At 45.7% G+C, this 18446-nt stretch overlaps 1 protein-coding gene across 4 annotated transcripts in view; it reads left to right on the forward strand.

The window, feature by feature from the left end:
• mob2a (MOB kinase activator 2a) overlaps positions 1-18446 on the forward strand; it is a 56735-nt gene that overhangs the window by 35360 nt on the left and 2929 nt on the right. For 3 of the 4 annotated variants that reach the window (XM_047333048.1, XM_047333047.1, XM_047333046.1), the window contains exons 2-4: positions 12775-12935; positions 14430-14523; positions 17939-18063. In XM_047333048.1, coding sequence (XP_047189004.1) covers positions 12775-12935; positions 14430-14523; positions 17939-18063 — 380 coding nt within the window. Of the gene's footprint in view, positions 1-4932; positions 5169-12774; positions 12936-14429; positions 14524-17938; positions 18064-18446 lie in introns of those variants that run through there. The other variant, XM_047333045.1, reaches the window with a different exon arrangement.

Genomic DNA, 18446 nt, shown 5'->3' on the forward strand with positions numbered 1-18446 from the left:
AATTTCAATCAGGTTATGGGTCCGTTTCATTTCATAGATTTTTTTTTATCCAAGCCACATTTTTACTTTTTAGATCTTGGTGATTTATAATCGTTTTTATATCTTAAGCGGATGAAGGATTTTTCGTCATCAGAGAAATAATCGGAAGCAAACTGCTGCGAGACCGCTTGTCTCGCAGTCCTGAGATGTCCAGTGAATTTATATTTTTTACTAGATTTAATCAACTGGTCTGTTTGCTTTGGAGAGGAGGAGACCTCTGAGATTAAATCTCCGGAACAATTAACATTTAACACCTCAAGAATCCTAACTTGAGGAACTGCAGTGACAGTAATGGTAATGAAGACGACATATCCCATGATCCCACGCTGCTTCGCCAAACTGCGTCTTTTGAAAAGTCATTAGACACAGAGGTGGACTCCTACTTTGTCAAGTTTGATGCTGCCTGTTCTGTCTGCACATGCACTGACAGTCTACTGACGCTTCATACAGGCCATACATGCTCTGTGTCTCATGCAGTGCAGTCAGGCCATCTATCTGCAGTGTTGTAGAAATTAAAGGTAGAGGGGTGGATTTGCCTCTGGGAGCTAGATTATCTGACTTGCTTGTTCTAGGATCAGTTTTCAGTTGTGTTTGACAGATAATGCATTTTTGTGCTATTTACATTTCTTTTTCTTGCCGTGGCATTAAACACAGCGCCTTTTTGTGCGACTGAAGAGGTTGGTACTGCAGGTCGCTGGGTGCAGTGTGCGGAGTGTCCCCTGGCCTCGCTGACCTTTATCCGGGCCTATAGAAAACTCCGAGGCACTAAAGACCTTCAGTGTGCACTGTTTTCTCTGGCTAAGACCTTTCCTAAACACACCACACACACTCCCACACACCCAGAACGCAACACCAACCGAAGGTCCTACAGAGCAACTTGGTTTTTAATTTAGTCATTTTTTGGTTGTAACGCGTTTGGATGCCTGACCCGTCTGTCATTTCGGTCTCGGCCGTGATTGGCTGGAGACTCAATCTGGCATGGCTGTGACTGAACTGTTGCCAAGCCCCAAGGCACATCTGCCGTGTTTGTGACTGACTTGCTGCTGGCCTGGAATCAGTGTTGTCTTTGTCTCAGATAGGTGGAATGTCGGCTGACTTTCAGACCCAACCTGTTGCGCCAGCGATCTATCTCTCCCAGTTGAGAAGAGAGCGCTGCTGGCCAACAACACTATGTTTTCACGTCCATTTTGTTGTAGTTGAACTGCCCTCTGTGTCTTTCTTTTAATGAGGAGATGGTGACAGCCTTTGTTCCTGGGTTTTTAACAAATTATACAACACATATCTTTAAACCCATGACCGCCTCCTGACTGGTTCTTTGTGACGTCAACATTGTAATAATTTGAATAGCTTGCACCCCCCCCCCCCAACCTATCACATCTGTTGATCTGATCAGTTATTGTGCAATTGTTATTCCTTTGCCTATCTGATTCAAGTGTAACACAATCCAGTCACAAGGTCAGTGACGTCACACTTTCCACAAACTTCTTCTGCCTTTATTTTTTTCTGCTCCCTTCTTGTGATGTGTTTTCTAATTAAATCTGGGCTTTTACTGTCTGGATCTGCTGGGTGGTTGTTTTTTGATGAGGTTTCACAACTTCGTTTTTTAATGGTTAAAAAGATCCTCTGTCTTCACTGAATTTTTTTTACGTAAACTTTAATGTAAAACCCAAGACTGTTTTTCTTAAAACAGCTCACGTCCTTCATTTGTCGGGGCTCCCAGAGAAATGCCGGGCACACGTACTGCACCAATGTTCTGCGCTTCGCGACAACATCTGGTTTGGCGAGAGCAGGTGGCAGTTGAGTGATGTCTCGTCTGCAGAGGGGAAGGTGACTGTGACGTTGGCGGGGGAAGAAAGGGTAAACTTCTTGTCTGCCAGACGATGGAATGCGGCCGTTGGTTTCCATCCACGTCAGACACGTTGCGTAAGAGGGGTCTACACTTGTGCAGCCCAGTGGCTCTGTCTCCACCTGCTCTTGTTATCCCGAAGCTCGCAATATACAGTATACAACCTGTTTCACCATGAAAAAGGCCCCTTTAAGTTCCACGGCACCTGCTCTTTTAACTTCTCACGTCTGATTCATTAGGGCACTTTTGTCCACTCTTAACACAGCGGTGAGCCTAGAGGCCCCGGGTGCCGGCCAAGCCCCAGTGATCTTGAATGGGCGTCTTCTATTTTCGGTGACGCTCAGATCCAATAGTTGGGACGCAAATTAATGGAAAGTTCCCTGAGCACAGGATTTCCATTACAGCAACAAACTGTTTCCTCTTGAGTGGGTCTCAAGTAGCAATATATTACAGCAATATATTGTACTAAATATATCACACATCTGATTATAGATGTTAACTGTGCTGTGTATGACCTGTGTGGTTTGACAGTATGATACCAGAGACACAGAAATAAGCTTTTTGGATATGTCACTTAACGATTTATGAACACACACAACCCCCCAACACTCACACACCTGGCTACAGGTCCTCCCCTCCACTCTCTCACCTGCTTAAATGATCTCTGACTCTCGCCAACCCATTTATGCACATACACACACACACACACACACACACACACACACACACGTTTCCCCTCCTGACCCTCCAGTTGCACTCTGTATTCTTTATGGGCCAGGCCAGGCTGATGCTATATTTAGCACAAGGGGAAAAGTCAGTGCTCTGTCCTGCTGTCTCTCCCCACGCACGGGGGGCCCCTGCATCGCCCGACTCCACCCACCAAGCCCCAGCCCAGTGTGCACCCCTGGTGTTGAGGGTGCAGAGAGGCCCCCGTCTGAACCTCTCTCTCCCTGTGATTCTTTGTAGATGGTTTCTTCAGATCACATCGGGGCTTTTCAACATAAACACGCGGCGCCTCAGAAGGTCCAACAGTCCACAGTAAACATGCTCCACTGGCATGTGTGAAGACTCGACGCATACTTTTGCACACGCAAATTACACACTCCCATACATACACACACACACACACACACACACACACACACACACACACACACACACACACAGTACTCAGTACTCTCACACGCCCTCACAATTTCGTTTATCTTTGTCTCATGACTGCTCGCCCCCCCACCCATATACACAGAGTGCACATAGCTCCTCAGGTCCCCACAGATTATTGTGTCCATGCTGCAGGAGCCAGGTGGTCCAGCTTGTCTCACATCGGCATCTCCACCTTGGCCCCCACAAGTTTTGTCTGAGGAGACGGAGAGGGAAAAACAGACTTATTCAATAGAAGGGGAGACGATGAGAGGAAGAGGCGAGCACAAAAACAACACAAACACGAAAGGAAGGAGAAATGTGTGAAGAGAGAATAAGAGAGGACGTTCGGTGGGAGGCAATAATTAGAGGGAAGAAGTGTGAGGGAATGATTGCTAGTTGTAATCCTCTCATGAGCTGCATGACTCCCACTAACCACTGTTCATTTCCTTTCAGTTTTTTTGTACTTAGGCTTTGTTGGCCCAGCTCTCTATTCACACTTTAATTAGAATTGACTTGCTTTGAAATCATGTCCATAATATAAAACTTCAAAAATATTCTTTGTTACAAAGAATACCCTGAGCAAAGCCCCTTGCCCCGCAGTCACACACTCTAGATATATTCTTATGAATCTGCCCTTCACTCTCAAACAGGCTTTGTTTGATTCACTCACTGTCTCCTCCGCTCTGACAGTCCTGTTTGAACATGCCTGACTGTTGCCAGCCTGTCATAGTTAGACTGCAGGTGAAGTTCAGAATCAGCGAGGAGGAATGTCGCCTCGCAGTCCCAGCGGCGTGCACACACCGCACTCGTCCTAGCACCATTTGTCGCACGGAAAAGAAGAGACAACATCGCACACCTTTAAAGTGAAAAGGTTGTGTGCGAGGTACATAAGCCTGTGGAAACTCCCCAAGGCCATTTTTCTAGGCTGACTGTACAAGTTCTTTTTATTTAATAGATAAATGGATAGATAACAGTATTTATCCCTAAGGGAAATTGCAATGTTACAGCAGCAATAACACAGATCACATAGACACAAGGTGGGTAAAAGACACAGCTACACATACTTACATATACTACTATGCAACTAGATAAAATAAATAAAATGAAATGAAAAGAATAGAATAAGTATATTGACAATCTTGTTCAGTTAAGATGTCAACTGGGCCTTGCCTCTCAGAGATTAGTCTCCTACGTTTTGACTGCTTTCTTCTTTTTTTTGATTCAACACGTTTGGTTTTTTTGTCGTTTTAACGGCTAATTTAATATCTACAATTGAAAACTATTTCAATTTATTAATTTTGATGGATTTTATTTTACTCGGTGTGATAGTTATGTATTCATCGTGAGTATACACACACGCACACACTTATGCGCGTGTGTGTGTGTGTGTGTGTGTGTGTGTGTGTGTGTGTGTGTGTGTGTGTGTGTGTGTGTGTGTGTGTGTGTGTGCGCGCGCGCAAACGATGAGTAGCTGCTTCCTCCAGGAAACAAACCCTCTTGAGGTCAAACCTAAATTGCTCAAACATTGACTCTGATGAATTATGAGTAAATCATGAGGAAATGAGTAATACAGTAGTTTTTCTCTCTCTCTCTCTCTCTCTCTCTCTCTGGTTATTTAAAAGGTCGGTGCTCGTGTGAAGCTTCTCTGTCGCTGTAGGGGAATCTAATGTAAAAACCTTTTTTCTTTTTTTCATTTCATCAGTGATCGTCGTTCACCGTTACGAGCTGTGACCACCTGTTGTCACATTGTAACTACACATCACAACCACGTCCGCATGGGCAGGTTCGTGACGCCACCATCGAGCCGTCTCCCCTCCTCTGATTGGACGAGACGGGCCGAGGGTGGGCGGGGCACTTTTATGAAGTCTTCCCTAAAGTTTTTCTCCCCCTTTTTCTTTTCTTTTCTTTTTTTTTCTTCCCGTAACTGTGCAGTGAGTTAGCCACAGTTTCACACAAGCTCTTCAGCCTGGAAGCGACCTGGACGCACGACATTTTCCAGCAAACACATCTTGATGTTTTAAGCTATGGTCGGAGATTATTGCTCCTTTCCCGGAGATAAGACGGACATGCACTCTCAGAGGAACTCCAAAAACGGACTAAGTTGCAAAATGGTGCTTCAGGCAGTCGGGAAAGTTCTAAGGTAAACTTGGTTTTAACTTTGACACACGGTGTCTGCTGAGAAGCTCGCAGTCGAGCCTGGAACTGTGAATGTACATGTGACCTGTTTCAGCTTTGAGATTGAAGGTACGACGCTCCGACGGACCGAGAGAGAGAGAGAGAGAGAGCTCTGTAGTCCGAGTAGATGATGGTTCACTGCAGTTAATATGTCACTGACCAACAATAACTCGTGCACTGTACATTAGTGTGTCACGCTCCGAGTGATTCTTTTCCGACGTGTCATTTCGTCTACGACACATGTTTTACAGCGTCGCAATGCGTTCGCGCAAAACTACAAAACAAGGTCTACACGTTGAAAACGTCTGAGCGACGGTGTGTTCACGTCCCCTCCGCCATCTGAAACTCCACGGCGACGTCTTCGAAAAAGCCCTAATCGCGTTTCTTTTTGCTGTGTCCCTCCATAACGTCCCCCCCCCCGGTCATTACACAAGCACCGAGGACCCCCAGGTTCCGGGGGGGGGCGGGGGTCACAGCAGTTTGGCAGCCGGCGGTGAAGGGGATGTGTTGCCTTGGATTCCTCGTCCCTCTTCCTGTGGCTCTCAGCAACAAGACTGAACAAGAGGAGCAGAAATGTGACACTGTTTCTTCTCATCCATAGTCTGAATAAATCTTTTAATAAGACGCCTGTTCAACGGTTTAACGGAAGACTGATTGTTTGAAATCACAGTGCTGAGCTTTTGTGGAATAAAAAAAATTTTTTTTTTTCTTGTAGAAACGGGAAAATATAGGGCAAATTGTTGTCAGGGTTACGTGGAGTAAACCTCTCAACCCTAACTGAATCCCCTTCACAGTGGGCGACGCTGAACTGAAAACGATGGATGAAATAGACTAAATATATAAATTAGGAACGAGAAGTCAAAATATCTGCATCTGAAACTTTATTTCCTCATTTTTTTTAACCCACATTTATTATGTCAGTGGATTATCTAGATTATCTAGTAGATTGTACACCTGCACTATTTCCACTTTTAATATTTCATGTAAATTCTTTAAATTTATTATTCTTATTCTCTATATTTTTTTAAAATTCGTTTATTTTACATTCATTTGTGTAGATATTGTTTATATTTTTAAAGTGTGCTGTGTGAAAACGTGCTGCTGTTATCCGGAATTGCCCAGCTTGGGATAAATAGAGTAACTATCTATCTATCAAAAGGCCATACTATGACCAGGCAGACTTAAGACTTAAAGAATGCACGACCCAAAAAGTGTGCGTGTTAAGTGTGTTTGTGTGTCATACGAACAACAACCCCCGTCACGATTGATCTGCACAGAGAATCCATGTAATTCGAGAAAAGGCTAGAAAAATTTCCATTTCAACATCCCGTGTGTTGACCCTTGTGTCATGTGAAGAAGACAGTCATTATATGAGTGTGTTCCTCCGGGGGACAGGCCGTCTTGTTTATGCCTCGGTTGGAGTTTCCTCTTACCTTTCAAGTCTGGGGACAGGTGTGTTTTTCCGGCAGCAGCCCATAGGGCACATGCCTCGAAAGCCCGCCGTGGTCTGGGAAGATGTGGAGAGTGATAGTAGTGTGGAGAATATATCCACCATCTTAGGATCTCTTTAACAGACGTAAAGCAGGATGTGAGGAGTGTTATTCTGCTGTAATGTTGTTATGTCTGTCGCAAGACCAGTGACAGGTAGAGACAAGTTGTGCTGCTCCTTTTTTTTCCACTGGGATCTCGAAACACTTTGCTTAAGAAATCAGCTGCTTACCAAGGAAATACACCTTTTTAAAAGGTTTGCCCGGGGGTAGACGAAAGGGGATTTTCACAAATGTGACGTCCTCAGGAAACACTGAACAAAAAACACTTCATCAAAGTTAACAAGGATGCATAGTTTTGGGTTTTATTAGGGCGTGGGTGGGGGGCGCCATGGACCTGTTTATAGCTCTACTCTATAACCTGTTTCTTCCTCCAGTCGATTGTTGAATGGCTTTGGCTTGGAAGCACATATTAACACTCAATGCTTAAATGTAAATATTGTCAAAGATCGCTTAAAATGGCTCTCGGCAGTAACGTAATGTTATCTTGAATACTTTTTCAGCCGAGGTGGACTTTTTGCTGGTATTGGCTTGAATAGCGGCCCACAACTCCATTCAGATTAAACCTCATTCAGCTCCTGCGTCACATGATCCACATCAATCGCTTCCTACTGAGCTACAAATCAATGTTGGAGCAAACCCTCTAACGATAAAGTTACATTTGCCGAGCGCTTAACCAGAAGCTCGGTCTTATCTCTCTTCCCCCCCCCCCCCCCCCCCCCCCCCCCAATCCCTCACTTTCCTTGTCACACGTGCGTTGTGATGTTGATGAGGCTCCATCATGGTGCAGGCAGGGGGTCCTTGCATACTCTACAGGCCTGAGAGCCACTGAATGGGGTTTAGCACAGGATGACAAGGGGACAAGGAGAAGGAGGCAGCCAGAACTGCTGGGGTAGGGTCAGTAGTTGAATTGTGTGCGTGTGCCCTGGCTACAATTCTCATTTACAGATTTACAGTGCTGCTGCTGACACCCCCGGTGATGCTACTGATTAAGTGGTGGCAGCTGGACGTTCTTTGTGTTTCTGTCCTTCTTATCTCTTCACCTCAGGACTAAAAGTGACGAGTATTTGTGTGTCAGTGTTTTTAACTTCAGGAGCAACTCTAACAGAGGCGTTTACTCTGTACACTTTAAGCAGTGTAAGGCCAAACCTCTGGTTAAGTCCGTCCTTAGCTCTGTCTCTTTTTAGCCCTATAATGGCTGCTGTGGTTTTGCTTGAGTGTGCTTATACTGCCTGCGCTCTGCCGTCTGGGCTTTTTTTTCTTCTTTTGGGGGGGGAAGAGCCATTGAGTCCATTTCATTTGAATCCTGAAATAGATCAGGAGGCCGGGCTTGGAGAAAACCGATCCTCCTGTCCGAAGCCGAAGCCTCGTTCACTCACTTCTAGTCTCACGGCTGAAGAAAGGTGCGATATCCATTCGCCACGCTCATGTTTTATGAATGCTATGATCCCGACAATCATTCGACAATGGAGGGAGCAACTTCCTGAAATCCAATTGATTCTTTTTTCTGACTTATCAGGCATTTCTTTGAAAGTCAGGTCAGCAAGAGGTGTCTGATTTCTCTGGTGTCTCCTGAGTGGATGACCTCTGATCGTGGTGCTTCTTCTTATCTCTCATATCCTGATCACGGATACACTGGGGGTCATGTTCCAGTAAAGCAGCACTGCATTAAGAACAGGTGGAGGCAGGAAGCACGTATCTTTGCGCCTTGGACTGCCTCTTCTTGTTCCAGAGTGATAATGATAAAATGTCCTGTAGTTCAGAGATGTTCTGGGTCTTCTTTATCTCTGCATGTGGGTCTGAATCTGCGATCATTTTGGTCAATTTGTACAGTCACAGTACCCAGAGCAGATCATACAGATGAGAAGCAGCCGTCCGAGAAAGACGGCGGTAGACATCTGTTGTTGTTTCTGTCGGATGGTTGCACTTGCACCCTTGCAGATCATATTAACGTCCGTATGCCAATAGTTAGATTCCTCTGTGATCCAGGAGAGCAAAAATTCGAGCACCAGTTGTGCAACATCTGACTCGGCAGGAGCCACTGGCTTCAGGGCTCAGTCATTTCATGGGTTTTGTTAAACAGGTTTTCAGAGTTAAGTTTTATTCAAATCATAGAGAGAACCCAGCAAAAGAGAAACACATCCACATTGATGGAATCCATTCATGAGATCCATGGTGTGTTGAGTCAGCGTGGTTTGATCATTTTCCTCCGCTGAAGCATTAACGTCAGCGTGGACGAGGGGAGAGAGAGAGAGGGATAGGGACTGAGCTCTTAAGCAGCAAATTGTTGTATTTTAGATAAAGCACTTACATCAATTCTGCAGCAGAGCTCTGTAATGTGGCCCCGAGTGATTTCCTGGATTAATTGGAACCAGGTTCTGGTAATGAGACTGGGCTTGTGGTGTACCTGCCAGAGGGGCTGCTTCTCTTCACACAAAGTTTATTTCAGAACCAAACATATTCAGTGTTCTGTAGACACACGGGAGCTGATAAACTCACCAGTGAAGAAAAGATTTCTTTTTTCTCTCGACACACTTGAATCCAGGTCCAACAGTCCTGGTGAACACACGCGCCGCTCGCACAGGACTCGCTTCTTCTGCCTTTTCCCGAGCTCTCTGGTGGGATCAGGCTCGTGACGCAGCTGTTGTGACCAGCTGGGTTGGCCATGAAAAGGGAGAGGGGGCTATGTGTGCGTGTGTGCGTGACAGTGACAAAAGTTTGTAAGTGGGCTACTGGTGGTATTGTACAGGAGGAGAGGTAGTGAGTGACGAAGGCCGGTGGAGGGTGGGGGAGGGAGCGTTGCCGGGAAAAGTGAAAGGAGAAAGCGAGTGGCTAACAGACGGGGTTGAACAGCTGTCAGGTAAAGTCACTCCTCAACTCAGCGGCACTGACCTCCCGGTCACCCGACTATACAACCCTATTTCCTTATTGTGTTTATCACAGACAAACATCAGCAGGTCTGTCTTCCTGCGACTCACCCTCCATGTCGCCGGCTCGAGAAGTTCAAAAGGCCTCAACTTTTGGACATCACGTGATGTTTCGTGGCTCTCGGTTTTTATTCCACCAAGCCTGACCCATGTTTCTCTGGATTGTGAGCCTGTATCACACGGACTGGTTCTTGTTGGTGCCAGGCAGGCTTTGACTGCCCCCCCCCCCCCAGCCCAGAGACATGTGCCTGGCCCTGGCCTCACTTCCCCTACACTCCTGCCTTCTGGCCTGCCATGATCTGACCCTGATCTGGTGAGGAGAAAGAAGCATCTGTTGCCTTTTATGGCAAAGACTTGCCCAGGAGAACTTTACCAAGAACAGACGCGCGCGTGTGTGTGTTGTACCGTAGACGGACTATGTACGTATGAGGGGAGGAGTGCTGGCATGGAGGAAGTTTTCTTTATCCTAAAATAAACTAATGGCTCCCGATTTTCACCTCCTCTTACACAAATGTTCGCAAGAAGTGGAGGGGGGGGGTCATTTGTTTGGAAAATTATGAAATTACAGAGGAAGAGTAGCAGGAAATGGCTCAGTGAAACAGAATGTTTTCAAAAGGAAAAGGGGCGGGGGGGGCTAGAAAGAACTGACTTGAACCTTTCACGGGATCGGAACAGTTTTCTGAAATGCTTAGCAAAGCCTTTGAAAAGTTGTGAGAGCCGATGGGTGTCAGTGGATGAAGCGCTTTCCTCGGGTAAAGCTCTTTCGCATGATGGAACATGTAGCTCACGGCCCCAAACCACACAGACCACATGAATGTGCCTGTGCCCTCATGAGCGGGAGTAATTGTTTTTTGGTCTGTTTGAGGGGGGAAGGAAGCAGACGGAGATAAGGAGAAATGAAAGAAATCGTAAAACAATCAGGGGGAAAAGGCTTTAGATCGAGAGGAGAAAAAGCAGCAGTAATTAATAGGTGAGCCAGAGGAGGAGTGAGTCAAATCGGGAGGCGGATGATAGTTAGGGGCAGAAGGATGAATGGAAAGAGTATTTGATGTTATGACCCTGAACAATAGTGTTTGGACAGGTGAGCCAGCAGCCACGAGGAGGAAACAAGGAAAAGAAACCTACAAGCCTGAACATAGACAAAAAATATTGCGGGGGGAAAAACTCTCCCTGTCGGACTGAAAGGGAGAAGAGCAACAGGAGGAATGAGGTGAAACAGAAAGTGGCCTGTCATTAATCATTAACCGGCGGTGTAATCTGCAGTGTCCTTGGGTTTTTTTTGTTGTTTGAAATGAGGCCCAAACAAGCTCAGGTACTTCCCTGATAGGAAGAGACGGATACCTTGATGAATCATTACCCAACAAACAAGAACCCGAGCGGCGTAGCGTGTCCGTCAACGTGTTTCTTCAAGTGTGTGTGTGTGTGTGTGTGTGTGTGTGTCTCACTCAGATCGTCACATTTAGGTTTCGCCCGAAGGAAGGCAGCGTTTCTCCTGACGGATAAATGAGACGACGACGACCGACGTGTAAAGGGGGCAGTGTTAAACATTTACAAAGCATGAGGGCTGCAGGCTCTGTGTGCATCCACATGTTGACTTGTCTTCCCTGAGTTGGAAAGCAGGGCGACGCTTCCTGCAGAGGGGAGTTAAACTGCAGAGGGCTTTTTTGAAAAAAAACTGCTCTGGCAAAGGGGCCTCGTGCTCCGCAGTCCTGTCATGTTTTGTAAGTGTTTATTAGTTGTGTTTATTAGTTCATGGATATCAGCTGGGCCTGTGTCAATCCACCGCCTCCCCTCGTTCCTTTCCCTCCCCCCGTCTGCTGCTCTCCGTCCTTTCCTGGTGTATTTCTAATATCTCTGGCTACACGTACCATCGTCCTGCAGAAAAAAACAACCAATTCATTGCCTCTTGTCCGTAAATTCCAAAGTCCAAGTGAAACCGAGAAGGGGTTTTGGCTGCTGCTGAAGATATATTGTGTTTTATGATCCCTCGTCATCAGAACAGCGCTTCTCGGGTCCAAGAGCCGGCGCTGCCGTCTTTCGGGAATGGCGGGGGGGGGGGGGGGGCATCTGGGGAAGCAATATAGTGACGAAAAGGTGGGAAAAATTAGAGCCAAGAACACGTTGAGACAGGGGGTGTGGAGAGACGAGGGATTGGAGGGGTGGGTGAGGGTTAGGAAGGACTCGATAAAATTCGGGAAGCAAACTGAAACGTCCTTGTCCTTAAGCAAACTTCAACGACGGTAGCAGAGACAAAAAAGGAGCAACAAATTGAGATGTAGTGGAAAAGCCTGGAACAGGAATGGAGTCTTTATACAAAAATACTGATGGAACTGAAAGCTCCAACCTTCGAAGTCGCAAAGAAGAGGGATTGTCTGGCTGTCGACTGCATTGGTCTTTATTTGGTGCTGACTCGCCCCAGACAGTCCCACCTGTGATTATTTGTCTCACCGAATCAAGCCTTTCAACCTTTGACCCCCAGATTGCACAGCCCCTCCACTGATACAGTCTAGGAGCGGAGACTGGGGGGGAGGGAGGGTTTTACAGCCCTGGAAGTGCAGGGGGAGTGTGAAGTGACATCTCTGTGCTAAAACTAGCGGTGGAAGTACAAGACGCTGGGGACGACTGTCTGCGTGGAAGCTATAAGAGCTAACGTTAGGTCAGAGGTCGGAGTTGGAGGTCAGGTGCAGCAACAGAGGAAGTCATTGTCTGGTCTGTTTAGGTCGCTGGGAATTCAGTGTCGTCAAAGTCACAGGAAGTTTGTGTTTTGTTGCTCATTCAGGGATTCAGTGATTGATTTCCTCCACATTCATTGTTGGCTTAGCATTTGCTCAGCACTACTTCAGTATCAGGTTGGAAGCTCGATGTTTTGTTAAGGTGGCATCACGTTGGCCTGTCTGAAAAATTCTTACACTTGCAGCCGAGCGAAGAGGCTCACGCTACCTCTCATTTCTCACAGGGTCAAATTGAACAGTAAGGGAACCATTTCCATCACCCCTGGGCACTTTTAAAACCTCGCTTTTCCTTATTCTTTGTATCACCCTTATCAGAGTCCTTAACATCTCCTCTAACCTGCCCTCTTTTTCTTTCCGCGTTGCAGGAAGTCGAAGACGAAGCCAAATGGAAAGAAGCCTCCGGCGGAAGAGAAGAAGCAGTACCTGGAGCCCGAGTTCACAAAAATCCGCGTGGTGGACTTTGACCTCAAGGAGCTGGTGGTGCTGCCCAGAGAGATAGACCTCAACGAATGGCTTGCCAGCAACAGTGAGTAGTTGGCGACACAACTGAGGATGATGTCCTGTAAAGTGTTACAATGTTAGAGGGTCTTATATGAGACACGAGGATTCCTTAAGGCGACTTTAAAATTTTCCTCAGGGGTTAGGAATTGTTTTTTTCCAGAGCTGGTATGCTCTTGTCATCTGGAGACAACGAGATGCTCCAGCGTCGCTGCACAGCCAAGCCCTTAACACGATCCAGGCCTGGCACAGGGCTGAGCCTGTTCCAATAACACCCCACACACACACACCGCTTCTTTAAACATCATCTTTACTGCCGCCTTTAGTCTCTGTGCAGCGTTTTTAACTCTCATTGAAACTCGTAGCCGTCGTTATAAGTATCGTTTTCGGTAAACTGACCCGGCTGGTTCCCGGCTCGTGAGGGAAAAGGAACAAAACAAACTTTCTTATTTCCTTTTTTATTTCAGGCTGATAAAACTGTGATTAAAAAACAGATGGGAATTGTTCACGTTCCTCTGTCAACTTCTCACTGGGATTTAGCTTGAAGACAAACAAAAGGGGCAGAACAATGTTTTGATCAAACCTTCTTTTTTCTTCTTCTATCTAAATCAGTAACAACTGGAATAATTTCATTCCGCCGATGAGAATAAACCAGCAGCACTTTCACTGAACGCTTTCCCAGTCGGTGCCCACTTTGTCAAGCAGGAAACGAGCGACGAGTCCTGCGGGATGGCCTTGTTCCACATGAGAAAACTGTGACTTTGGAGTTGGGATGAATCAAAGTCATCTAATACACCGCAGCCATTTCAGCACGATATATGATTAGTTGCTCAGCATGACGCTCCGAAAATCACAGGCCTGTCTTTTCACAAGTTGGAGTCGGACCAGCAGAGCTGCTGCTCGGAGATGTTCGGCGCAGAAGCCTGAACTTTATTGTACAAAACATTTTTAAAGGGTTGCCTGCTGTGTTCAGACCTCCCAACGCTGTGCTGCAGCTACCAGGCATAAGAAAATAATTAAAAGAGTAAATAGGATTGAGCGACGACGAGTTTTCCCAACGTGCCGCTGCAAGCTTCAAGTAAAAAAATCGCTGGCCGTCGAGGACGCACAGTTTGAAAAATGCCACCGCACCAGAAACATATCTCACATATCAGCATACATCCAGCAGAGCTGTGAGGGAGTTCCCCTCGCGGCAGAAATACCTCTATAAATCTGTATAAAGTGACTGGAACTACAACTTAAACTTTTGCGAAAAGCTGCAGCCACCTCCCTTTCTTTACTTCTGAAGTTCACACACTGTTCAAGGACGTGATGACTTGATGGAGTAGTGACTGTGACTGTGACTGTTCCACCGATCCCTGTGACAGAAAACTGTCATCACCCATAGGTGTCTTGACACAGAAAGTTCGACAATATGTTCTCAAAGTATTTGAGTCGTCATTCTGACATAGAGAAGTATTGAGGTGTGAAGCAGACAACACGCACTGAATAACACACTCTCTCTCTCTCATCTTTACTACAGCAACGACTTTCTTCAACCTAATCAACCTGCAGTACAGCACCATCTCAGAGTTCTGCACTGGGGACACCTGTCAAGCCATGACGGCCTGCAACACGTAAGTTATCGCCGCCGCTTTTGGTTTATTCATCGCTCAGCTGCCGGGCCCCATTGGTTTATTCATCAGAAACCTGGTGTCCCATTGGTTAATTCATCAGGGGGGATTGCCCCCGCGGTCAGCGAGGAGCGACTGGACAACCCGCGGACTGCGCTCGCTTTAACTTGAGGTTTTGGTGTCTCCACAGTCACATCTTGGAAATTGCCGTGTGCAGCTTTGATGTGCTGCTGCAACCTGCATATTTACCCTGAGCCACTTTAAAACTAAATCCCCTACCATACTAACACACCTGAAAACACATATCAGGTGACCGTACACGTACACTGAGCATGTGTGTGCCGGTGTGTACAGGAAGCAGTAATTAGCGTCAATTCTTACCGTCAGTAACAGTTCGAAACCCCTCATCTTATTTTTCACCATTGCTGTTTCTCGTTAGTAGTATTTTCTGTAACTGAGCAACCAACTTTGTAGTTGACAATCTACTTCCTGTTTACATCACACCAGTACGTAAATGACCAGTATACGTGAATGGTCACGTGATGTGAGGTTTTCTGGAGTGTTTGTGTGGATTACTACTGATGTTGGAGCCAAAACCTTCATGTGGCGATAGTTTTGTTTTTAAAACATTTCTAAACCTTTCTAAAATGAAAACGCAGAAGAATGGATGTAACCTAAGGCTATCTCTGGTGCTGGAAACTCGTTATGACAGACAGATGATTGTTAAAAAGTCTGTCGTGGTGTTAGAAGTGGGTTGTAGCTACCGAAGGTGTATTAAAGCAGGGCAAACTTCTGCAGTAGTCTTAAGGATAACCATAACATGGAATCCTATTGATGCCACGCTGACAGAGGGGAGGTGACTAATTGTAAGTGTTTACCTAACTAGTTTGCCCTGTCAGGGCGAGGTTGCTGTCATCTTTATGTCTTTGCAGAGAGGCTTTCATTCCCCCTGTGTATACTGGAGGCTGGAAAAACTTGATTCCCCACAACACTCAGTACACAGCTCCTGACACATTACAACAAGCACACACACAAGCACTCACGCTCACCGTGGTTAGAAATATGTCAGTGACATCAAGGCCAAACAACACGACCGTTGAGAAATAACATTTTTTGGGAGAAAGAAACTTGTCACACGTTACACCTCTTAGTCAACAGAGGATTTTTCCACTGTTGTCACCTGAAGCTACTGCTGCTCACCCACACCCTGAGAAATGGAAGAATCGAAGGTGATTCGCCTGCGGTGTGTGAAGAGACTAGGAGGAAGAAGTGCAGATTAACGTGTTTTCTGTTTGCACCGTCTATTGACCTGTGGAAAACATAACTAATGTGTTTCACAACATAGGAATTAAACTAAATGTTCTCACAGCTTCTCTTCAGATTTAACAAAAAATGACTTAGATTTTGAAGTTGATTCTTAAGACAAGGCCGACCATTTACGATTGTACCTTCCTCTGCTGCACCCCACCCTTTCCTGCCCGTGCAGGACGCTGGCACCCGCGCCCCCGTCCCACCCCCTCCTCTGTGGTGAAAACTGACTGGGCCACAGTCGCGGCAGTGCCCCTGCCCGAAGGCAGAGCTCAGCACTATTTTTGGAAGAAAATGTTTCCATGAGGCTATGAGGGAACGGAACCATTTGGTAGCTATTTAGGCCCATTTATATGGGTGGGTGGATAGACGTGTGTGTGTGTGTGTGTGTGTGTGTGTGTGTGTGTGTGTGTGTGTGTGTGTGTGTGTGTGTGTGTGTGTGTGTGTGTGTGTGTGTGTGTGTGTGTGTGTGTGTGTGTGTGTGTGTGTGTGTGTGTGTGTGTGTGTGTGTGTGTGTGTGTGTGTGTGTGTGTGTGTGTGTGTGTGTGAGATGGAGACAGAGCGGTAGTAATGGACTTACACTGCTCATTATCATTACGTTCAGATAACTGGTTCCATTTTGGATTTAGTTGGTAAAATTCATGAAAATTGAAGCTTCTTTCACAAATCATATATGTCTTTTTTTCCTCATTAGCAAAGAGCAGAGTACAAAACATTAAGTACATATTTAATACCAAATGCATTTTCATATATATATCACATGTACATACAACATACAGCAGGACTCGTTCTCACCATGGCGACATTTCATAACAGCTCACCCTATAACCCCAAAATAATCTAAAAAATATCTTGAAGATGGAGAGGAAAGAAGAAATGGGACGATAATAAGCTTAAAAGGAAAACATGAATAAAAGACAAAACACTTACTTTTTTTTAAAAAGTGCCCCAAACCTAATTAATAACCCCACGGCAAAACCTTAAGGACACAAAAAGAAATTCATAAAATCATCGAAAACGGCATGAATCACTTTAGGAATTTGTAAAAATTGTTCTGTATATTACTATAAATGGCCTTAGTTTAATCATGTCTGGGTGGGTATGTCTCTCCCACACACAAACACACACACACACACACACACACACACACACACACACACACACACACACACACACACACACACAGTCTAGTCGTGTGTGAGTCAGTGTATTGTAAGAGTCTGGTCCTGGTGCTGTGGTCAGTGGTTCCCCTCCTGCACGGTCAGTTATGTGGACGCCTTTACATTCCTCAGAATTTGTAACGTCTGCTCCGTTTACTCCCACGCTAATAAAACGGCAACACCTCATTTTCTTTTCACCGTTTGACATATTAAATTAACATTTTCCGGGGGTCACTGAGAGCTTTCTTTCTCCGCCTGTGGCTACCTCACCAGTCCCGTCTCACCATCTCCTCCCTCCTCAATACCTTCGCTAATGGCCGCCGGCTCCTCGATCTCCGAGGTATCTGCGGACCCGCTGTTTGACTTTTGTGAACTGTGACTCCAAGCTGCACGCTTGAATTCAGTTATCTGGGTCAGCTATCTGCCTCCAGAAATATTTGACCAGCACCAGGCGTGTGCGTGTGCGTGTGCGTGTGTGTGTGTGTGTGTGTGTGTGTGTGTGTGTGGGTGTGGGTCATGATAACTCCCATGACTGCAGGGAATTTGGCCCAATCAGGAAATTATAATTATAGGATCACACGGGAAGTCCACTGAAATGAAAACATGCGAACATGCTAGCTGAGAGGTTGTATTGTCACCAGGCTGTAATGTGTCTTCATTACGGTGTATGTCATTCATAAAGTGAGACGTCACCAGGAACATGGGTTTTACCCCTGCATGAGGAAATAAATCAGGTGATGTCTCATTGGCCAATTATGTTTCAGCCAGGTCGCTTGGATGTTGTTTTTCTCTTCCTGGTGACGGAATCATTTGATGATTCCAGGAAACACTCACTGTTTGTGTCTGAGCTACTCCGACCGACCTCAGCCACAAACAAATATTTGTCATGATTGATTAGTCCACAGTTGGGTAATAACATCCTGTTGTTTTCTCTCTCTCTCTCTTTGTAGAATATACTACTGGTATGACGAGAGGGGGAAGAAGACAAAGTGCACTGCTCCACAATATGTCGACTTCGTCATGAGTCTTTGTCAGAAACTGGTCACAGACGAGGAAATCTTTCCCACAAAATATGGTGAGTGTCTCTCCGCCTGCAGACCCAACTGTGTCAGACTGATGTGGTGCTGCTGCCCCCTGCTGCCTTGTTAAGGATACTGTACATGAGTGATGATTAATGACAACACTGAAGATTTAAAAAGAAATGATAGTGATACTACACAGGGCTGCATCTTACAGCTATTTTCATTTTTGATTAATCCGCTGAATTTTTTTATGAAGAGGTTATGTCATAGGTTTGGTTTGTATGGCTGTCAAAAATGTATGGACGGATTGGCCAATTTTTTTTTTGTCAATGATTATTTTGGGAGAAATTTTTTAGAAACAAGTGCTATGGTTGATGAATATTTGGTCCGTGAAGTGCTCATTATAATTACTCAGAATATCGTTGTCTTTAGCAAA

This window comes from Scophthalmus maximus, chromosome 7 (assembly GCF_022379125.1).
Source record: "Scophthalmus maximus strain ysfricsl-2021 chromosome 7, ASM2237912v1, whole genome shotgun sequence".
NCBI classification, from domain to species: domain Eukaryota; kingdom Metazoa; phylum Chordata; class Actinopteri; order Pleuronectiformes; family Scophthalmidae; genus Scophthalmus; species Scophthalmus maximus.